Source organism: Columba livia, chromosome 9 (assembly GCF_036013475.1).
Source record: "Columba livia isolate bColLiv1 breed racing homer chromosome 9, bColLiv1.pat.W.v2, whole genome shotgun sequence".
Lineage (NCBI taxonomy): Eukaryota > Metazoa > Chordata > Aves > Columbiformes > Columbidae > Columba > Columba livia.
This window is the reverse complement of record NC_088610.1, coordinates 23074656-23098594: the sequence shown is the minus strand read 5'-3', so window position 1 is coordinate 23098594 and position 23939 is coordinate 23074656. Positions and strand designations below refer to the sequence as shown.

The following is a 23939-nucleotide window of genomic DNA, read 5'->3' as shown; positions in this document are numbered from 1 at the left end:
CTTCTCATAACCATGTACGTTGTCTTTTATGTGTTCTCCATATTTTTTTTTCCTCCTGGTTCTGATATATCTATGTTATATAAGTAGTCTTTGGATTGTTTTATCCCCTTTCTTCTTGTTGATGTCTTTCCCTTTCTTTGTTAGGTTTTATTGCACAAAACCCCCGCTGAGTTTTCAACACCATCTTGTTCCGTCTCTGTTCAATCACATGTGAAGAGCTTTACTGTTTGATCCATTCATGTGCTTGTGGAATTTAAGATTATACATAGGGATGTGTAGTATTTTAGAGAGCTTCATAGATATTTCTGCAGCCACACTCTAGAGAACAGTTGCTTATGAGGGGACCTATTTTAAAAATGGAAACAGAAATAAAAAGTATTTGGGTTCCTCTATTTAAATACGGGCTTCAGTATTATCTTTAAATGTGAAAGATGAAAATATTTTCTTAATTTTCAGAATTAATAGGTGGCAGGAAAGAGGACTGAATCCACAAATGTGGTGGTGATATAGGAAGATACAGGAAAATAAGAGTAAATAAGAGCATTGGTGCAGAAATTTGAAGTAAGATTATGATAAAAAATTCCTTGTTTCTGTCTCTCAGCTGAGCTCATCTTTGCTGCTTGATAGAAATTTCAGTGGAAGGTATTATCTCGGGTATGTTTCTGTTACACTATTCAAATAATTGCTTTGTTCCTGCCTTTTAAATACATTTTTGCACTGTTCTTTTTTGCTTTTGTTTGTTTAATTTTGCTGTGTTTGTTCTCATTAGTCCCGAGATCACCACCAGATTAGACATATTCGTAAGTCACTGTATGATATTACATGCCGGGGTGTTTTTCTGGTTTAGTTCATGGTATTCTGCTCATCGTGCGTGTTTTTGTTCTCATCATTTACAGCCCTTTCATATGTCAGTTGCTTGAAAATTGGTCCTTTGTGCTTGAGATGACAAGTCTCCTGTCCGTTCAGCGTCAGCTCTATGGAAAGAGTCATGCTTTGTAGCTTAGGCCAGTCCTCTGTGCTCGGAGCAAGTTAAACAGCCTCTATCTGCATATCCCTTCTTAGATCGCTCATACTTGCCAGTTGTCTGGATTATTGACGGACACAAATACATCTTCTCCTAGAGTCTATACCAAGTTTGATAATCTCTGTAGTCCCCATGCCCTGACTAACTGCTGTTTGTTTATTCCTGAGAGCTGGTGCTCATGCAGTGTTTGCCCTCGAACCAAAGAAAATAGTTTTTCTAACTTCTTTATACCTAAACTCATTATTTCTTTGCTTAAAATGACAATAGGCTTTTATTCTGTATTGGTAAACTGGCTGTCAAAAGTAGCTTACCTGGCTTTTTTGGTTGGCAGGAAGGAAAATGTTTTCCTGCAAACTTGCTGTTGCTTAAAGTGAGAAGCTGGTGGGACAAGTGTCCTCCTATGACAGGCCAGATGAACACGGCTGTCTTCAAAAGTCACTTACTGGTCTGGTAGAGAGCTGATAGTACCTCCCCTCTCAATGGGATGTAAATATAGTAGGATCTGCTCTGTGTAGCCATAACTACAAAAATACATTGAAACTCTTCCAATAGAGGAAGATCAAGTTGACTGAAAGATCTCAGTGGTCCTTCAGTGTTAGGGGCTTTTTAATTAAAATACTCTGGGTTCACTTGGGAGTAAGGGTATATCCAGTTACATAAAAGACTTTTTGTAACTTCTTTTGCTGGGATCCATGATATTTTTTTTCGTAGGTTTTAGCAGCTTGCTGAGAGTATTGTCTAAACTTGGATTAACATCTTGATATTTGGACTACACTTTTCTCTTGCGACAGCCACAATCGCCAGCAGAGCTTTAATGACCATCCAGCAGAATGTTAATGGAAATAACTGCTGGACATTATTGAGGATGGTTACTCTTAGCTTTTCTGGGAGTATTTGTTCTCCTCCCTGTGTTGGGAACTCAGAGTCCCAACTCTCCTGCTTACAGCCTTGCCCCAAGTTAAGATCAGAGCGCAGAGCTTGAGGCAAAGCTGGTGCTAAGTCCTGCCATGTGTCCCCTGAATTTCATCCTTTTCCATTCTCTCACAAAATTGAATTTTAGGATGCACCGAAGTTTCTTTATTAGCTTCAGGTTATTTTAAAAACATGTCTACATAAATACTGTGGTTCTGACATTCCTTCTTTCCATTACTACTTGTAGCATCCAGTGAAACCAGCAAACGTTGTCTTTGCTTTGTGGTGTTTCACAGAAGCGTATCAGGCAGATGCCTGCAGGTGGAAAGGCCAGGGGTTTTGGTGCCTTGGTGGCAACAAGTGAACACACCAGTCAACATTTTCAATAGTTAGTCAATAAAACTAGTTTCTTAAGTATGTGCTTAGAAAACCTCACGGACACTATGATCAGCGCATTTTGAAATTACGTCGCTTACTGGAAGCTTAGCTTCAGGCGCTGGTTTTTACACAAGCCCCACTTTGTTCTGCATTCATAAACTATAGCTTTATGTTCTGAGCAGTAGTTAAATAGTTACTTGAGATACACTGTCATTGGGAGGCTTCAAATTGTTTGACATTCTAATCAGACTCATCTTTTTAAAACAAGTTGGTGGTACAGGCTATGAGCAGACTCCAAAACACTTGTTTGGTTCATGTTTGTAGGACTTGACTGAGAACATTTTCATCTAATAGCTTACACTTTTCAGGGATTTTTTTTGTTTGTTGTTACAAAAAAAACGTGCTGCCCAGCAAACCAATTCTGCACCCATATATAAAGCCACAAATCTGTGGGAACTTCAGATTAATGATGGACAAAACAGAGTTTCTTTCAGTTTCACACTTTTTCTTCCCTTGAGGGACCACCAGTTGTTCTATTCCTGGACATGGCCGCACTTTCCCCTTTTCTATACAACACGATGTAATTGCCGAGCTGCATTAGGTTAGAGATTAGTCTTGTCTCATGGCTTAAACCGCCAAACACTGACTGGAGGCAGCACAAACCCTTCCAGACCCAGGGACTAGTACCAGATGCTTGAACGTGCCAGACAACAAGCAATAGAAAACTGTGGTGCCGCTTCTCTTTGAGGGAGTGGGGGGTTTGGCTCCTTTTAGCTGTTAATGTTAAGACGCATGAGAATTTTTCTTACAATTGCTGTTCATTTTTAATGCTTCTTGTACCACACTTATTTCTAATATCGTTAAATGTAAATACCATTGTAAATAAATATTTTCTGCCAATGAAAAGCGTGTTGCTGCTTTGAAAGGTAGGCTGGCTAACATCCAGTCCCAGCTCCTTTACAGATAATATAACCAGCCAAAAAAAAAAGGATGTTGTTCTACCTTTTGCAATTTAAAAAAGGCCTCCTAATTCTGTGATGAATACCTGCACAGGAATTAGGAACGAAGTGCCGTGAGAATTTTAATAGATAACTCTGTGCAAAGTAGAATCCAGTCTGCTTTTCATAAATAATTTAACTCTGTGATGAGAACCTGCCTTTATCCTTGAATTTGGCTGTCATTACTGCTAATTACTAGCATATATTTTATTTTTATATATATATATTTTTTTTAATATATATATATATTTTATATATATAAACAAAGGTATTATACAATTTTAATGTGGTGTATCTTCCTTCTTTCTGCCTCGTTTGCTGTCATTTCTCTTGAGCTAACTCTGAGCTTCCTGCTGGCTTTATGTTTAAGGTTAATAATGACCTCTTAATTAAAATAATTACTACTGTATTGCACTCAGCATTATGCTGCGTTTAAAAACATCATCACGTAGGTGAACTGTCTGTGACAGAGGTGCACCTGATGTTATACGTAGGTTTTTTTTATTAAGTGCATAAAAGTGGTGGTAAGTTAGAAAATCTGGACACCAATTAAGCAAAAGTAGTGAAAATTTTGTAATATTTTTACTTACTAAAATAACTTTCTGTTGATAATACCTGTGATCAATCTAGATATGACTTAGTTATGTGAAACATCCATACTTAGTTGATTTTCATATAGTGCTCACTTCTAAGGGAGTGTTAAACAGCTCTTTGCATGTTACAGATGCTGTTTTCATTACTGCGCTGTTGCACAACTTGTTGTCAAACTTGTTTTGTCTCTATTTGTTTTACAACATATACAGGAAATAACCTGGTTGGGTGTAGACAGTGATGATGCTCCAAAGTAAATTCAGGAGGTAGGAAAAAACAAATACGTCTAAAAGGAAAGGTATCTCTACAGTTCTAGTGGACGTTAGCATGAACATGATGATTTAAAAAAGACCTGACACCACAAATCTAAACCAGTAGACATTTTCAGTTGTGTAGTTGTTATTTCTGTTCAAAGCAATGCATTTCAGCTGTGGAAGTTGCTCAGCATCCTACCTTCAATTCACTGAAGAATTTAAATGTTCTTTACCATGTGAGCAGTCCTGTTAGTTGAGGACTGAACCTGCATGACCCAGTTCCCACAGACACTGGGACCCAGCTGGGTTTCTTCCCCTTGCTATAAGCCCTTACAGAAGCTAATCATACTTAGTATGATCATAGAACTGTTCAAAAAAACCACTGTAAACAAGGCTTAATTATGTCCCATTCTGCTGCTGATTTAGAGGAATACTGATGATCTAGGAAACATTCTCTGTAGGTAGATGAAAACTCCAGCAGTCTCAATAGATACCATGTTTAATAAACTAGCGGACAGCTTTCAAGGGGAGTGTAGTTCACATAATGTCATAGGGCCAAGAACGCTAAATGAGTGGAATTAAAATACGTTTGTACCTGCATTGCTAACCTGGTCGGTGTTATCAAAACAGTACCCAGGTTCTTGTAGATATGAGGTCTTCAGTTCTGACGTGAGCTTTACATAAAAGCAAGGAATTGCTAGGAAAATGGGTAACTGTCAGATGTCATTTTAAAAGCCTTCTATAAAAATGGAATGGGCAGAATAATCCAATTTGCCTAGTAGGCTGGAAGCAACTAACAAAGTCTAAGGGAATTATGTAGAAAACTTACAATCTCTTTCTGCTAAGATGACTGTTTTCCATTATCTTTGACTTGCAGGTCCTTTTAAATTTTTTATTGTTGTTAAATTATTATTTTTGAGGGTAGAGCACCTTAGCTTGAGCAGTAGCAAGGCCTGATGTCTCTGCAGATCGCTTGGAAACAGTCCCCTACGGAGGGTCTGCTCTTCTGAGAGCTGTTCTGTTCTTGGGGGGATACAGGTTACAGAAACCTGAATGTTACTAAATGGTGATGAAAAGGCTTCAAGTCTGATCAATTCAAGTGGAGAACACACAGCTCTGTTTACTCCCCATGTAAAACACCGTAAGAGAACCTTGTGTCTTAAACACAAGCAAATAGAATTCTTGCTAGATGAAAACCAGTACTGTTGCAGATCAATTATTATATTCATTCTTTAAAATACATAAAGTTACAAATGTCTATTTTCTTTGGAACATGGATGTTAAAGTACAAGAAAATGCCTTGAGAGTGTCATTTTAGTATGTGTATATACATCCAAATAATTACTGAGAGGGATCTAGAAATCCTACAATATCGCCTATAAAATCCTCTTTGCAATTTATGTGCCTTCGGAATTGGGCTCATTCCTAGAGGAAGGGATATAATAGAAAACCTAGGCACAGCAATAAACCTGATACACCTATAGTCAATAGTTTCTGTACAGTTGCATTGTAAAATATGTAGGTATGTTATAGACTGCGATAAAAAGACAATGATCCAAACCAACTTTTTTACACCATATATTCCATTCACAAGTCATATATGCAGGAATTAAAGAGAGGAAAAAAGTCCTTAATTTCGGTGTACTTTTCCAGACCTGTGCTGGTTTTGATTAAAGGCTGTTACATATAATCCTATTATAGCTTGTTATGCCTTTTACCAGCCAGTGTTTCTGTTCAGTGTCGTAAAGAACCAACCCTTCAAATCAGTTGACCAGAAGTATTAACCATCAGTATTTTAATTAACAGGGTTGTGACTACAGTTACTCAGTTCAAGAATTTATTATGCTTATGAAAAGTATTATTAGGTACTTCTGTAACTGAACTTTCTAAAGATTACACATGGTTTTATTTTTTTCTGCAGATTTTTATAAAAAGTTAGAAAAAGTTGTAGTAAGTAAAACTCACAAGCGTTAGTATGGTTTTATGCTCAGAGATTAACCCATGGTTTTACATGAGCTCAGTTCATCAAAAATCTTTACCTTCAGCCTTTGTTTATAGGCTTTCCATTGCCGTGATTTCTAAACAATTTACACGTTTCACTTCGTTGATCCATGAAGCATCCCTACAAGGCAGGGAGATGACAGGGGGTCTGTAAGGGTGCGAGTTGCTCGGGGAGGAATTCCCCCCCCGCCCTCCTGGGTCACCGGGACACGCGTGTGGCTCCTGAACTTACTGAGCAAAAGCTGTTTAGAGTCAGCAGATCAGGAACATAAACTGCAGAGATTTGTGTGAATTAAGGTTTTCTGAGCAGAAATTCGGGACTAGGGTCCAGTTCCCAGGTCTCAGCCTGGAACTAAGAACTGAAAACAACTACAAAGGAAAATTTGCCATGTTTCTTTTTCTCTGCAAGTTTTATTTTACATATATTTGCTGTATCATCTGCCTCATTACAGATAGTAGTTGGTACATCTATCAGTATAAAGAAGGAAAAGCAACATCCAGTTAAAGAAAAAGAGAGAAAAGAAGAAATTTTAAAAGGTCTGATTAGATGGTGCTGTTGAGTTACCTTGGTTATCCTGTGTAATTCTTCTGAGTTAGTTCATCCCTTGGGAATAGTTTGAGAGCATATTTATTGTAGGAAATAATTTATTTTCTCTCAAGAAAGCTTTATTGCATTAGGAACCTACAGATAGGTATATATATGATGATTCCATTTAGTGCAGGATTTCTCGGGGCGGGGGGTGCAGAATGGATCATTTTGATTAGATTACACAGGAGGGTCCTGGTTTTCCCCACTATTGAAAGGTTGCTCTCTGCAGCAAATGCCAATTACCTATCTTTATAATGCTTATGTTTCTAAATGTGATTTGTTTCTTCTGATCCTTGTGCTCAATTTTAATGTGCTGATGATGGTCAAAAGCCTGCAGAAAAGTACCTGACGGTTCATCTGCTCTGGTGGCAAGTTCTGAGCATCCTGGCATCTTTTACTAACTTTCAGCTTTGTAGTCCAGGGCTAGTGAGTCGTGACTACCAAATGTGGCTGCTGAGAAGCCCGTCAGCCCGGTGTCACTCCCTTTTGCAGACTTTGAGAGGACTTTGGTTGCTCTGTTGAAGAGCATGGCTCTGAACTCTGAGCCTTTTTACCCTCACGGTGCATATTTGGGCTGGTTGGTCTCAAAAGCAAAGCCTAAACCAGGCCTGGCACAGAATGGGCTGTCACCCAGAGATGGCTTTTCACTGGCATAACCCATTTCCCAGTTGTGATCTTAGCGGCCAGAGGAGCCCTTTGTCTCTCAGCGCTCTTCTATTACTAATTGTCTTTATTTCAGGAGCAGCAAGGCAAATGTAATTCCAGTCCATACGGGTAGTTGTTTTTAATGGTTCTGCTGAGCTTTGAGGTTTGTTGTTTTGTTTTGTCTTGTTTTTCGTATTTATGATAGTACTCAAGTATTCTAGTCTGAACACGTTTTCATACAGTTTAACCAGTTATTACCTGTAATGGAACATTTCTCTATAAGAGCCTATTGTTGCACTTCAATTAAACCCCCCCATCTTTCCCTGGGGGCTGCAGGATAGTGAGTAGCTACAGAATATCATCAGCTGCAGGTCTGCAAGCGTGAAGCGCCTTCCAGTGTGGGGGAAGAGCACTTTCTGTCCTACTGCTGGCCAAATTGTTCCTCCTAAATAAGCACTGGGAAGCAAGGTTTGCTCAGTATCCGGCTTCATGTTTTAGGTGAGAGAGAGATTTAGTCAGAGCAAATCCAGACAGACGGTGCTTTTCATTTCTTTCTGTGTCGGAAGAGCCAGAGAGAAGGGGAAGGACACATCTCCAAGTGTTGGCAGGACAGACGGATGGCCAGAGCACAGCTATGTCTTTGCAGCTGGAGGATCCTGCTACTCCCTGCGATCCTGCGTATTCCATGGGCAGTTCTACCTGCAATGGCTGGGGGAGGAGGGTTGGATTCCTTCATCCATACAGTCAACCACTCCTTAAAGTTGTTCCCCATGTACTTACCTAAGCTGTATTAATTTTTTGGGGGGTTAAGAATCTCTTCCATGTCTGTCCTTTACTCCACAGAGGAGGAAAGTTGCATTCATCTGACGGAGAGAGTGCTCTATGCATTAACATTTTGCTTTTATTTTAAGATAGAAGTATATTGCTTATTCTAATTTGTTTTTTCTATAGCCCTGGGAAAATGTTGAGGAATATTAATTTTTAATGCCTTGTCGAATTGAGGCCTATATTGGGACAGCTTGTGCTGCTTGAAGCGACATGTTCCACCGTGTAGCAAAGCAGTAGTTGTGGGAGCTGCGGTGGGAACGTGTTGTCTTTGATGGAACATGCTACCGCTCTTCCATAGCATTTTATAACTTCCGTGCCTTTATGTTGCAGACAGCCCTTCCTTTCTCATCCTGCTTTTTTCTTTAATTACTGCATGCTGCCTCATTTTCTGGCATTCACTGTTACTGTTGGCTTTCCCTTGGAGGGTGCTGACATGGAGAGAGATTGGAGAAAGAAATTATCATTCATTATTTCTTCTCTAAATCCCTATAGTTCAGCTCAGAAACCTCATTTTGTTGTGTAGTAGGAGCAGCCATTTCTTCTTGTTTGATTTTAGGTCCTCTGAGCAGCACTGATAGTCTGTCAGGGTCAGTCAGTCTATTGAAAATGAAATGATATCACAAGGGTTTTTCTTTCTTAACTCTTGAGCATTAGGAGAACCTGAATCCCTCTGACTCTGACCTGATAAGAGGTTACATCTCATAAGATTTCTTTCGTTACATGCTAATTTTTTATAGTATAATATATTTCATTACATGCTAATGTTCAGATCCATAATTTAATTTCTTGCTTGTTTTCTGACAGGACAGCAAAAGTGTAGTGCTGATAGGACAGGAACAAATATGTATTTGCGTTTCTTTTCTACAATATTTCATGGAAGGTGAAGTGTTGCAGACTTATTTTCCCTTGCCACCTCCATACAAATGCTTCATCGCTGTTACAGGACCAAAGCCTAAAGAGAAGTACCAGCTTGAGGAGAAACTTCTTAGAGAATTTTTTTGTGGAAATGAGCTTGGTTTGAGGGTGTAATCCAACAAGATGTTCCCAGTGATTAGTGTCAAGAAATGCACCCTAAATAACTGAGGAGTTTTTATTTAGTTTGATTTTGTTTTGTGACCTGTCTTCTGTGATGCTTTTCATTCAGTTTTACATGACAGTTATAAGGTGTACACCCTTTAATTTCTCAGTGTGTTTGTGAAATCTCAAAATGGACAATTTTTACCTTCTTAACAGGACATGGAGCAGACGTGAAATGTGTTGACTGGCATCCAACGAAGGGATTAGTTGTTTCGGGAAGCAAAGACAGCCAACAGCCCATCAAGTTCTGGGATCCAAAGACTGGCCAGAGTCTTGCCACACTGTAAGTTCTTGCCCACAGAGACTGTGCTTTGCTCAAATATGAGCTAACTTCATAAAAATATATTTTTTTAAAGTATATTCTTAGCTTTTTGCCTCACATCATTTTAGCCACACACAATGGGTTCAAATAGAAAGCTACTGTGTTAGCTGTGCCAGAAAATGTAGAGGTTAGATGGAGTCATGTATATGCTTGGAAAACTTTGACTTTAGTATTCCTAATTTGAATTCACTTCGTCCTTGTTCATAGCCTTCCTGGTCGCACAGTTCTCATTTGGAGAATGGGATTGGGATGTTGAAACACATTTCATCTGACTGGTGGAATATTTCTTACACTGCAGTAGGGCCATGCACAGTAACTGAATCCTGCTCAGTGAGCGCTGCCCATCGCACTGCAGTACAAAGGAACAGTATTAAGGGATAGGGCCTTTGCACAGGAAGCTGCGCTGCTCTGGTTTAGTAGCCTGAATTACTGACATTGACCTGAATATTTGGGACGGGTAAATAATCGTATTTTATTTGAGTCTGGGAAGTCAGTATGTGGACAAACAGTCTTTTTTTGTTCTCTGCTTGCAGACATGCTCATAAAAACACAGTCATGGAGGTGAAACTGAATCTGAATGGCAACTGGCTGCTGACAGCTTCTCGTGACCATCTCTGTAAGCTCTTCGACATTCGTAATCTGAAAGAAGAACTTCAGGTCTTCAGGGGTCATAAGAAGGAGGCCACAGGTCAGAATTTGTTATATATTTTTATTAATGTTTGGATTAAAATGAAAGTGTTTGGGACCCTGATTTTCTTTCATTCATTCATTTGAAATCTCAGCGTTGTGTTTTCTGATTGTGTCTTTACTCAATTTCAGCTGTGGCCTGGCATCCTGTTCATGAGGGGCTCTTTGCCAGTGGAGGATCCGATGGCTCTTTGTTGTTCTGGCATGTTGGGTAAGTGGCATTTTCATCAGAACGTTGGAAAGATGATCATCAGACCTGCAAGTTATTACACTAAACATAAAATAGACTTTTCACCTTTGAATCCCTATTTAACATGCATGTTTATGGTGTAGTTTTGCTCTATACCTGAGGATGTTTGTGAATGTGATTTCTTGATGAAGTTGTTTCCTGTGCAGCTGTATTTTAAAGGATACAATTGCTTGTACAGAAAACAAGTCTTTTGTTGAGAGGGTGATGAATGGTTGAAGCTCCTAGTTTTAGGGCTTCTTGCATAATGTTACAATTATTTTCCTTCTAAATGTACAGTTAAAAATCCTACACTACTAAATTCCCTTTTAAGTACAACTGGGAACAATCAGTTCACCCAATGGAAAAATATCAGAGGCTTGAATTTAGCAAATTAGGCGATAGAGGAACAGGAACAACTGAATAGCAAAATTTTTATATTGTATCTGTAGCAGATACACACTTGTGTCATGGTTAAATGTTTTGTGTTTGGGTTTTTTTGTTTTATGCATCAGGGTTGAGAAGGAGGTTGGTGGAATGGAAATGGCCCATGAAGGAATGATCTGGAGTCTGGCATGGCATCCCCTTGGACACATTCTCTGTTCAGGCTCAAATGATCACACCAGGTATTTTGAAGTATTTAAAGAAAAGATCTAAGGAAATCTATTTACATTTAGAAACTAAAAGGGTACACAGCATCCGTGAACAAAGATAGATTGGGATGATGCTGATACACAACCTATGGCAAAGCAGAGAGAAAAACTTATGGGAAGGCACTTGCATTTTACATTAGAAGATTGAATGATGTCCATCCTCTTGTCCTTCATCTAAAGAAGCTTTAAAAAACACCAAGGTTTTGGATGTGTGTGAGCTTTGAAATCTCATGAGGAATTTTTTTTAAATAATTGTTGTAGCTTTCTGCTGAAGAAATATTCCTGTAGCCAGTGTTTTATTCCCACAGATGGTCTGCAGGTCATGTGTCTTTTCACATTGCAAACATGTTTGGAGGCATATAGTTTGTGCTTTTAATATTTTTGGTAGAACAAGCTTTAAACACGGAGCGTTTTATATGTGGAGTAAATTTTTGTGTGTAGATGTGTGTATCGATAATGTTAGTTGTATGTGAAGAACATATTTGGATTGATTGAGGAGTTATTGGAATGGACTGTAAATATATCTGTTTGTTCAGGATCTGATATCGGTGCGTTATACCCCTTACACTTCAAAGCATCTTCTGAATTGTAACTATACAATTCAATATGATAATTGTTGGGGTGTTATTTTTTGTTTGAACGTAACACCTAAAGTCAGATCCAGCACCGAACTTGATTAGTAAGAGTTGAACCCTTACACACTCAAGCTAGCATGCTAAAATTGAGAGAAGCGGAAACTAATTAGATTACTTTTAGATACTTTTGATCCTTTATTGAGATCATATGACTTCCTTTTGACAGCAAATTTTGGACTCGAAATCGGCCTGGAGATAAAATGCGAGATCGTTACAACTTGAATCTGCTGCCTGGGATGTCAGAGGATGGTGTGGAATACGGTAAGGCAGCTCCCCTCGAGATGGAAGAAAGAGGGTTGGGGTCGGGAACAGGAACAAGCCTGGAGCTTGTAGCTGACACTAGAGTGCAGCTTCTGGATAAGACGATGGAACAGTATTATAGCGGTACTGACTACCTAGATAAATTTTTTTAGTAAGAATAATCTTACTATCAGTGTTATCAGTGATTACTATTCCAACAATGGGTTTTCTTTTGTTTCCGCAGCACCGGGAGGTAAGACCTGCTCTGTCAATCGCAGGAAGGAGGTTTGGCTCTCTCTCTGGCTAAGTCCAGTTTACTTTTCTTCCTGAAAACTTCATGTGACTTCAGAACTTCCCACAGTCCTGAACAACAGCAGGAAAAATTTTTCAAATTATTGAATTTGACTAAAATCTGAAAATTTTAACCCCCTCTTAAGGAGTTATTTTGGTAGTTTTAGGCTGCTCAGAGTTGCCCAGCTCTATGGCATGCCTCGGCAACCTTCTCATCTCTAGGGTTGTTGTCTGTTTCTTCAGATTTTTATTTATTTGCTCTTTTGTGCAGCGCTTTAATCCAAGTTAAGTTTTAAATGTATAGATTCATAATGACAAGAATGGGTATGGATTATTCTATCAGAAATGTGACTTCTCCTAAAGGACGTGGTGTCTGACCTTTTGGGGTGTATTTATTAATCTGAAGTTCTTTTAATATCCTCTAATTTCTGCATGGGATTAAAAAGTGACCCACTAGTTGTGAAATATGTAATGATAGCGATGGTAAAAGCATATGAGATTCCAGAGAGATAAAATGATAACATAGAGAAAAATGTTTGAAGTATAAATATTTGTGTTTCCCTAGATGATCTGGAACCCAACAGCCTGGCAGTTATTCCTGGGATGGGAATACCTGAACAATTGAAAATAGCCATGGAGCAAGAGCAGATGGGTAAGTAGGAGCTGTGGGAAAGCATTTTCCTGAGCCATCCAGATGCTGTGTGACTTCTCTTCCTTTCCTTTCCTATATTTTGGCAGCACAGACACTGTTTTCTAAAGTTCTGCATTGTGCATATCTCCTGTGTAAAGAAGGAAGAGTTGAAAACCTCTTTGTCTCTTTTGCTAAATAATCTGTAAGGAGAATAAGAGGATTTCTCTGTGAACCTGCATTGCTCTGACTGTTTGTCTCTCTGGTGCTAAAGGGAAAGACGAGTCCAATGATATTGAAATGACGATCCCAGGACTGGACTGGGGAATGGAGGAGGTAATGCAAAAGGACCAAAAGAAGGTGCCACAGAAAAAAGTGCCCTATGCAAAACCAATACCAGCACAGTTTCAGCAGGTAAGTACTTGATACACAGTGAACAGAACAATTCGTTATTTTCCCAACTTCCAAAACATATGAGGCTGTTGAAACATTTTGAATTTCCAGTATCAGCTCTTTCATGTCAACACTCAGTGCAACATCATTCACCACAGTTGGTAGTTTAATTACTATTTAAGCATGAAATATTTGGTTAAATCCCTTGTATCTTGTATCTGTACCTGGAAGATAAGATGTTACAAGATATTGAAGTTTTATTCAACATTGGTTTTAGCTTCTGAATATCCGTAACACACAGCATTCCAGTGTATCTTTTCCCAGTGCAGCAATATATTGTATGCATGTTGTTGCTCAGAATTCATCTTGTGTTTACTGTTCTTTTTAGGCCTGGATGCAGAATAAAGTTCCTTTGCCTCCCCCACCTGAGCCATTGAATGATAGAAAGGAAGATATTAAGTTGGAGGAGAAGAAGAAGACACAGGCGGAGATTGAGCAGGAAATGGCAGCACTTCAGTACACAAACCCACAGCTCCTGGAGGTACGTGTGTCAGGACCTCAACACTAAAATATGTAACTTGTTTTGCAGTAGTTTTTTCACCTTTTTTCAAAAAAATCTGATTTAACAGGACCTTGGACTTAGTGCATGAAAGTATGATACCTTCAGTGAGGTCCCAACGTTTCAGTTAACTAATACCAATCTGTGCATCTCTTTAGATGTATTTTTGTTAATTAAGAGAAAAGTACTAGATCTTTTTAAACTCCTGAAATATTAGATAGTTGTTTCTGATTTTCAGTTGTTACATATACTTTCATGCTTAGTTGATTTTTCTGAGTCTCTTTTTTTTTCTGGGCAGCAACTGAAGATTGAGAGACTTGCACAAAAGCAAGCTGAGCAAGTGCAGCCGCCACCTCCAGGAGGTTCTCTCCATGGACCTCAACCTTTTCCAGGGCAAGGCCCAATGTCACAGATGCCTCAAGGATTTCAGCAGCCCCTTCCTCAGCAAATGCCAATGAATATGCCTCAGATGGGACCTCCTGGTCCACAAGGACAATTCAGACCTCCGGGACCCCAAGGACCTCCATTACACCAAGGAGGTGCAGGTCCACAAGGATTCATGGGACCACAAGGACCTCCAGGCCCCCAAGGACCTCCCCAAGGAATGCCACGGCCTCAGGATTTACATGGACATCAAGGAATGCAGAGACATCCTGGCCCTCATGGGCCAATGGGGCCACCAGGTCCACAGGGTAACGCTGGCCCCCAAGGCCACTTAGGACCACAGGGTCTACCTGGGTCTCAGACTCATTTAGGACCACAGGGTCCACCTGGCCCACAAGGTCACCTGGGTCCTCAAGGCCCCCCTGGGGGCCAAGGAATGCAAGGGCCACCTGGTCCCCGAGGAATGCAAGGACCTCTTCCTCATGGCATGCAAGGAGCTCCAGGATCTCAAGGGATGCAGGGCCCTATATCTCAAGGGCCTTTGATGGGACTTAATCCAAGAGGGATGCAGGGTCCACCAGGACCCAGAGATAACCAGGGACCTACTCCACAAGGGATGATGATGGGTCATCCGCAAGAAATGAGAGGTCCTCATATGCAAAGTGGTTTACTAGGACATGGTCCCCAGGAGATGAGGGGCCTCCAGGGACCCCCGCCTCAAGGTACAATGTTAGGACCGCCACAAGAATTACGTGGGCCACAAGGCCAGCAGGGACCTCCACAAGGCTCCTTGGTAGGGCCACAAGGAAACATGCAAGGACCTCAGGGACAACCGAACCCTTCGAGGGGGCCACATCCTTCCCAGGGCCCACTGCCTTTCCAGCAGCAGAAAACGCCTCTGTTGGGCGATGGGCCTCGTCCCCCGTTTAATCAGGTACGTGTTGGTCTGTGTAACAGGAGGAGTGTTAAGAATGTGGAAATGATAATGTCACACCGTAGAAAGGCAGAGGAAGAGCTGAGGGGCTGGAGGTTCGGCACAGCTGCGAGACTGGGGCCTCAGGGAAACCTCAGTGGGAATGAACGGAGTTATATAGTTTGGGAACAGTATGGGTAAGTGCAGAAAGGGGTTACTGGAAATACTGGTGCAGAAAATATGTAACCCCAAGAGAAACTCCAGATTTTTAATTGAAAGATACTGAACTGTCTTAAAGGGGGAAGTAGGTAAGCACTGAGAAAAGTTGAATTTAAGCAAACTGAACATAAGAAAACTTACATGTGTTTATTAAAGCAAGTTACTGCCAACTCTCAGTTGTCCCAGAGTAGTTTATCCAAACTGTGATGAATTTACCACAGATGCTGACACACCTGGACTCAGCTTAGCTCTGGCTGAATTTACCGGTTCGGACTAAGCGCAACAGAAACACAGCCATCCTGCTTCATTTAGCCACCTTTGTACTGCGTGGAGCACAGGCTCAGAGATTGGCGTTGCCCACCCTTAACTTGTTACCGCACCATTTGCCAAGAAGCACAGAGCAAGCCCAGCTATTGAGCAGGTTTGTCTAGGACTAGCCTAGGTCTGGTAGGCTGAGGACTGAGCTGGAGCTGCTGAGCGTGACCTGGATGTGCTGCTGGTTTGATGTCCCTGGGGCACTGGACTCCTGGGGGGTTCACCAGCTGAGCTGGAATACTGCAGAGTGTCGCTTATAGACCCACCGATTAACTCTGCAGGGATCAAGTCAGGCTTTGATTAGGTCTGGTTCAGTATGAGGCACAACCTGCTCTGCCTTCTTCAGCATCATTTGCAGTGGGATTGTTCTGTTTTCTGCTGTACCACAGATAGCACAGAGACTCCTGTGTTTATTAGCTCTTATAAGTTCCTATTTGTATGGCACTGATTCTGTATTTAAAATTTCTCTTGATTGTCTTCAGCTTTAAGGTAAATTTTGAAGTGAGTGTTTGGAAAAAAAATTGACTTAATTTTAAAAACTGTGGGGGGGTTTTTTTGGACAGAATTATCTCGTAGACTTGCAATCCACAGTTTCTAGTTAAAGCTCTAGACAGGTGTGCGTATAGTCCTTGGTGTGTAGTCCAATCACAGTGAGGGACGACATGTTGAAATGAGCTTTCACTCAGTAATTTTATTTTGGTTTGAGGCAGAGTAGCCTACAAATTGTGCGTTTTATATGAATATTTATCAGCAATAATTCCCTTCAGAAGTCTGTTAATGCGACGCTATTGCTGAGATTTCAAAAGTATCAAAGTTAGGCGAAAAAGAGTTGGTTCCACAACTATCTAACTGAAACCAGCATAGCGTTTTTCATTGCTGTCCCAGGGAGACAAACTTTTCTGCTTTGAGACTAATTACCAAGATGTGTGTGTGAAGGTCTGTGTACGGTTACATATCCGTGTAGGGCTGTCCTCGTCTGACCCTGCTGTTGGCACTCTGCTCAGAATTGAGTAAGCTGCTTTTGACAGGTGCCTGGTTATTTTCAGTGAATTCTGCTATCTTGAAGTCTTTTACAGATATTAAAAAAAGACAAAGCAAGGTATTTTTGACCATTTTTCCTTCCTTCTGCAGCTTTAATATGGTAATGTATTTTAAAAATGAACAGATTTTTAAATGCATAATGTCAGGTTTTGCTCCATTTTGCTTCTTTGCAATATGAATACAATAGTAGTTCCTATTTAAAAATGCCCCATCTGCGATTTTTCTTAAACAGTAGGCTTTAGCTTGTTTTTTTTTATTGTGAATTTGACATTCATCTTCTGTAAACTTGTACAAATCAAGTGCCTTCCTCTCCAGTAGCAGGAGCGTATGAATAGGTATCTGCTTTATCAAGGGCTTGTCGCACTAATACTGAACATCCATACGTATTTGTGGAGGTTAATCTCCATAGAAAACACCACAGTTACCTGCAGAGGTTTTCTGCAGAGCGTGGGTGAGATGCACGTGAGCTCTGCTGCCTTCTGCAAACATGAAACAGAACAGAGAATGTTTATGAGAAGGAAATTGCCTGAGATACGATTGTCAAAATCTTATTCTGGAGATAGGCATGTTGCTATTAAAATGCAGATGGATAAACAGAATATTCCCAAATTAGAAGTAGTATTTTGGAGCTATTTTGCTATTGAAAAATGCACATACTTGTATGTTGCTGTTCAGTTCCAGCCCAGTTTGGGGTCCACAATTAATTTTGAAGTGAAAGGCGTGTGCAAATGCATTTTTGCAGCCCTGTCTTCTGTCTGTCAGAGCACGGTTTGTTTGGAATGGAGGTTTTTGCTGAACGCCAAGGAAGGTTATTCAGTGAGTGCTAAATACCGCTGCTTTGGTTGAACAGTAGTGGCATAAGTTTAAGAAGTTCAATGAAGTTTATTGTAAGTAAGCAGATGCTGAACTTAGGAGAAATGATGGAACTGCAGCAAGGTTTTGTCGGAGAGCAGCAGAAGCGCTGCCGCAGCTGGATCTCATCTAGTCAGGGAATCGGTTTGTTCTGGACTCAAGTCAACGTTCAGTCACTAGGAAAGTATTTTTTGGTTTTTTAATAGGTATTGGACCAGGCCTTTTATTTTGCCTTTCTTTTTTTTCCCCAAAGTCCTTATCAAAATTACTCAATGAAAATGTGATGGCAGAAAGGGACCTGAGGGGACTAATGGACAGGAAGCTCAACATGAGCCGTGTGCCCATGTGGCCAAGAAGGCCAACGGTATCCTGTCCTGTATCCAAACCAGCGTGGTCAGCAGGACAAGGGCAGTGATCCTTCCCCTGTACTCTGCATTGGTGAGGCCACACCTGGAGTGTTGTGTTCAGTTCTGGGCCCCTCAGTTCAGGAAAGAGATTGAAGTGCTGGAGCAGGTCTAGAGAAGAGCAACAAGACTGGTGAAGGGACTTGAACACAAGCCCTATGGGGAGAGGCTGATGGAGCTGGGGTTGTTTAGTCTAGAGAAGAGGAGGCTTAGAGGTGAGCTCAGCACTCTCTAGAACTACCTGAAGGGCAGTTCTAGCCAGGTGGGGATTGGTCTCTTCTCCCAGGCAGTCAGCAACAGGACAAGGGGCCATGGGCTTCAACTCTGCCAGGGGAAATTTAGGCTGGGTATTAGGAAGAAATTCTTTACAGAGAGAGTGGTCAGGCATTGGAATGGCTGCCCAGGGAGGTGCTGGACTCACCGGCCCTGGAGGTTTTTAAACTGAGATTGGACATGGCACTTAGTGCCATGATCTAGCCAATGGACTGGAGTTGGACCAAGGGTTGGACTTGATGGTCTCTGAGGTCTTTTCCAACCCAGTCGATTCTGTGATTCTGTTTCTAGTATGTATTTGTGTGCTCTTTTTTGTTTTTATCACCTGTATTGCAGTTTAATAGAAGTGTTTAATTTAAAACCAGTATTTCAAGATATGGTAGGAAAAATACACAAAGGAACTTAACACTTCTCTGCAAACAGAAAAAAAAAAAAAAAAAAAAAAAAAAAAAAAGGTAGCGTTTCTCAAAAATAAATTTTAAGTTTGAAAATTATTTAACTAATTAACGGAAAGATTAAACAGTGTTTCTATGAGTACAATGACAGCAAAGTGTAAGATTCTTACATATTTACAAGCTACCTGCAGCCTGGAGAGGTTTTTGTGCAAGACAATATGAAAGTTAAGTCTAAATATTACATTTTTTGACATGTCTAGGAAAAGAGATATTATGTGTTTAGGGGTTTCTGGTATGGCTTTTTGGGGGCTTTTTTGTTTTGATGATTTCAACATGAGTTTTGTCTGGCAATCTTGCAAGTTCCAGCTCTGTTCACAGTGACACATTTTTATTGTTGGATCTCATCGCTGCAGTGTATAGGATGTATGTGACTCTCTTTAGTTCCAGCCAAGTACAAACCCCAGATGATGACTTTTTGTCTGGCCTTTGCCGTTTAAAAGCAGAATTGGACAGTTCAACCAATTTGTTTCCCAACCAGTGTCACCATAGTGGCTCCAGCGTAAACCTGATACCTGTAGAAATCTTTCATGGGTCTGTGACAGCAGCTGAATTTGAATAACATTATTTTATCCTTTAGAAATCACTCCCAAAAATACGGAAAATAACAAAAGACTCGTATATATTTTTCTTTCGGATCATATAACTTAAACAAATCTCCACTCATGCAGTTTCTGCTTGAGAAGAGCAGGTGACTGCAGCTTCTGCCTTTAGCCCGGGCATTGCTTAATGTGTTAGTACTTTCTTTTGATCCTAGAATTAGACTTAAGAAAAGGAGACTTTGCCAGCATGTTAAAAATGAAACTCATGTATTTCCATGTTAACAGTTCACAAAGGTTTATAGGAGAGGTTCTCTCATGGCCCTGTTCTTGTCTCCCCCATCCCAACGTTCTTGATATTTTTCCTTTTCCATAATTTCATTTTTTTGTGCATTTCCAAAGGCAGTCTTTGGTCTATGCAGTATTTTAACTGCAAATAAATCAGTACCTGGCATTTTTCAAACAACTATACAGGATTTCTTCATCTTCTCTGCCAAGCAGTTACAATGTGAGCTTTTTCATCTTTGGTTGTTACAGGTAAAACATTAGTCCTCAAATGCTACATTTCCTATAAAATCAGGTGTTTCTCACAGTGACTGAAAAGCATCACTGATGGGAATGTCTGAAAAATTAGGCTGAAACCATTGGAAGATCAGCAGTTTCTGTTGTAAGACCTCTGAAGCCACAGCCTTTATGTCAAGAAAGTTGGTTTTCCCCCTTTCAAAATGCTTAAAAGCAAAAATCACCCGCATGGCAATTCACATGGCTTTTCTTCTTATGTGCTCGTAGGATGGACAGAACCCAGGTCCTCCACCACTGATCCCAGGCCTGGGGCAGCAGGGAGGACAAGGTCGTCTTGGCCCTCACAACCAAGGACCTGGCCTTAATAAAGGTAATTAAATACGTTGTTTTTTCCTCTGTAATTCTGCTGAAAGAGGCTGTTCCAGTGCAGTGCCTCTAGATCAGGGGTGTCAAATTCATTTTCAGCGGGGGCCACATCAGCCTTATGGTTGCCTTCAAAGGGCCGAATGTTATTTTAGGACTGTATAAATCTAACTACTCCAATGTTTAAATTAGTTTAAATTAAAATGAGTTTGACACCTCTGATCTAGACAGAAAAGGCTACAGCAGAGCACAGGGCATTGGCTGAGAGGAAAGCTTCTGCAGACTTGTGCTGGAATATAGAGGAAAAGTTTTCCCCAAAGAAGTATTTGATGTGAACTGTATGGTGTATGCTTTGTAGAACTGTACGAACTAGAGCATCCTAGAGCGTTTTTAGACCACGTTACAGAAACCTGCTATGATTTTTTCCCCTCAAGGTGACTCCCGTGGTCCACCAAACCATCACATGGGCCCTCTCTCAGATAGAAGGCACGACCAGAACAGTGGTGGTCCCGATCATGGGCCCGAGAGAGGGTTGTTTCGAGGTGGCCAGGAGTGGGGTGATGGTAGAGACAGCAGGGGCATGCCAGATAGACGAGGACCTCACCCAGATTTCCATGATGACTTTGATCGACCAGATGACTTCCGTGACGACTTCCATCCAGATAAGAGATTTGGCCATCGATTGCGGGAATTTGAGGGGAGAGGAGGCCCACCGTTGCAAGACGAAAAATGGAGACGAGGTGGACCTGGGCCTCCCTTTCCTCCCGATCACAGGGAATTTGAAGGAGGGGGTTCAAACCGTGGGCCTCCTGGTGCTTGGGAAGGACGGAGACCTTCGGATGATAGATATCCACGGGATCCTGAGGATGCACGGTTCCGAGGGAGACGAGATGAGAGGTAAGAATAAATCTACTCATCTTTTGGGGGTTCAAGGGTGAATGGAGGGAATTCTTTCTTCCTGGTTTCCTTTTCATTAAGGAGTCTATCTGTTTCAGATTTATAAACTGGAAACCAATAAGGAAATGAAAACTCTAATATACCTGAGTGTAGAGTCCATAAAAATCATTCAGTAATAGAAGAAAACTTGAAAAATGGTCATTGTACACAGCAGCTTCCGTGTCTTTAAACAGTAAGTAAAGAGAAGGGAGGAAATTGTAGAGAAGATCCAGTAACACAGGATGAAGATTTGAGACCGTTTTGATGAAAATTGAGAGGAAACTTGGAGGTTAAAGTGACACTTTTGAACACTAGAAGTGGATTTTGAGACTTTGTCTCCAGTCACAAACTGCAGCGTGACTGTAGGGGCTGTAGAATGAGATGTAATACACTTGTAAGGAGCAGGAACACTCATCCTGCTGTCAAATGTAAGGGGCAGAGCTACAGCATCTCTTGGACTGGTGAGACTATTTGCTCATGGTTTTGCTTGTAGTAGTTTTATTTCTCTTTCTGACTTGTTTCTTAATGCCAAGCAAAGAACTCAAAACCAATCTAATTTACAGCAATGTCCGCGTCATTGCTCACGATTTCCAAGTAAATCACAAAGGGATGAATTTGCTTCTAGTTACCAACGTAATTATGGAGAAATTTCGCTAAGCCAGTGAGATTGTCATCAAAATTGCTCCAGATCTGTGCTAGTTCAACCGATTTAAATTTGGCCTCCAAGGTCTGAGCCTCTCACTGACCACCAACTCTGTATGTTTAAGAACATGTACAAATATATTGTGGTCTCCACATAATGTGAATTTTGTGTGTTTTAGTTGCCTTTTTAATGATTTTCTTACATTCCTTTTACTTTGCATCTATACAGCTCTTCTTTTAGCTATTTTCTACCTAGCTCTGTAAAGATGTACCTTCCTTTTGTGTGAAGAGTATGAAAAGATATGAACAGTAACTAAAAGAAGGTAACAAAGCCATTTTAAAAGAGTAAAAATCCAGAGAATCCAAGCTGAATGGTCTGCATTATAGAATTCTCAAAGACAAAGCAGACAACACTTTCAGAAGCTCAGCAGAGATTTTCAAATCTTATCTTGGAAATGCTTAGGGACTGGTAAATATTTAATGATTATCCTGATTTTTAAAAAGGTTTCAGGAAGAGTCCAAGAAACTTGTGACCTGTAAACCTGACTTCTGAACTACTAAGAGTTTACTTGTCAGAGTACAAGTGTTTGTACAGAGTTTGATTTAAAAGGAATTGGCACAGAGCTATAACGGGCTTTTTGTGCTTGCAAACTTAATGAATTTCTTTGGATGAAGGTGAATTAGGTGCCGTTTACTGCAGATGCTGAGGTGAACTTAATCCCAACCACTCGCTGAGCTGACTTGGAATTTAGATTGTAACTGATCAAGCACGAGAGGGAAGTGTGTGCACGTGTGTTTCTCTCTACGTCCTTCTCATCCCCGTCCTGTTCTTACTTTACCTGTGCGTATCAACACGATGCTTCTGCCGCAGACCTGCCTGTCCCTGCCGCTAACCCGCAGAGCCCAGTCCTGTACGTTAAGGCCCTAGGCCGCCAGGAGGGTGATGTGAGAGCAGACAGAACAGGAACTGAGCCCCGTGCGAGGCAGGGTTTTACATCTGACTGATCTGGAATAGTGAAAAAGGATACGCAGAACACAATATTAGGAGCTGTGGCCATGTCAGGCATAAGTATGATAGATTTCAAAGCTAAACTGTGTGCATGTGGTTGCCTGGAAGCAAAAGGCAAGGCCCTGTCCGTGCTAGCCGTAGGACCTTGTGTTGCAAACCCTGGTCATTCACGAGCTAAGCAGAGTCGCACCATGTCAGTATTAAAACAGGAGGCCCTCTAAAAAACATGCAGAGGACTGTGCTGTTTCAAGGCTAACCAATATTGCTATGTGGTTATCTGAACCATTTGTACCTGAAACTGTTCAGTTTGTTTTCCCGGATCATCCAGGTTAATGTAAAATGGTTCACTGTCCATGCACAGCACTCCCTCCAGCTGCTGTTGTACCTGTACAGGCACAGCAGCCTCCTCTCTGTATCGTGTTTGTTTGCTGGGAGGTGGAGATAGACCTATTGTTTTTAATTAAAAAAAAAAAAATGTAAAAGTTTAAAAAAAATTGTATTGTGTTATGACTACTGTTAAAATATTTAAATTTGTAATTAAAAGGTTAATGTTGTTAAAATTCTAAATAAAAGTATCTAAAGTTTTGCTTGTAATAGGATGCACTGTGTCGTTAATGAGCTGGGGAAGGGGACGCTGCACAAAGCCACCGCCACCTGAATACGATGGTGGTTCTGGTTTGGCCAGTGTGGAAGTGGGAAGAGAGGGGCGGTGGGGGGCTCAGCGGTATCTGCGCTGCCAGTGAGGGCGGGCAGGACAGCGTGGGTGCCACCGAGGGCTCCTGAGCCCATGTGCCCGCTCCACCTTAACATCTCACCTGTGTGTGCGCAGAAACTGGGCTGTAAACTGGGATAATCCCAACAACCGGTGCTGGCGCGCACTTTTGGGGTTGCAGTAACACCGAGAGGACATAAGTGCTTTTACGAGCACTCCAAGTGTCTAAACTGGTCGTGTAAAAACCAAAACTACTCGTTTTCATGCAGCCATCCGTAAGGTTACCTGAAATGGCACCACCAGTTCTTTACGAACCATTCTTCTCTCTGAAGATCTCTGTTAAAGCCCCAGTGAGATACTGGAGGAGATAAACTCATTTGAGATGAGGTGCAGAACCCAACTGTACCAAATTACCGAAGATGCCATGGTACT

At 41.0% G+C, this 23939-nt stretch overlaps 1 protein-coding gene across 2 annotated transcripts in view; it reads left to right on the top strand.

Moving 5' to 3' along the window:
• Nucleotides 1-23939, top strand: part of WDR33 (WD repeat domain 33) — a 71412-nt gene that overhangs the window by 40818 nt on the left and 6655 nt on the right. The window contains exons 8-19 of one of the 2 annotated variants that reach the window (XM_065073206.1): nt 9454-9580; nt 10153-10307; nt 10439-10517; nt 11048-11158; nt 11987-12081; nt 12305-12313; nt 12917-13003; nt 13254-13393; nt 13761-13913; nt 14230-15249; nt 20113-20215; nt 20643-21105. In XM_065073206.1, coding sequence (XP_064929278.1) covers nt 9454-9580; nt 10153-10307; nt 10439-10517; nt 11048-11158; nt 11987-12081; nt 12305-12313; nt 12917-13003; nt 13254-13393; nt 13761-13913; nt 14230-15249; nt 20113-20215; nt 20643-21105 — 2542 coding nt within the window. Of the gene's footprint in view, nt 1-144; nt 3221-9453; nt 9581-10152; nt 10308-10438; nt 10518-11047; nt 11159-11986; nt 12082-12304; nt 12314-12916; nt 13004-13253; nt 13394-13760; nt 13914-14229; nt 15250-20112; nt 20216-20642; nt 21106-23939 lie in introns of those variants that run through there. The other variant, XM_065073203.1, reaches the window with a different exon arrangement.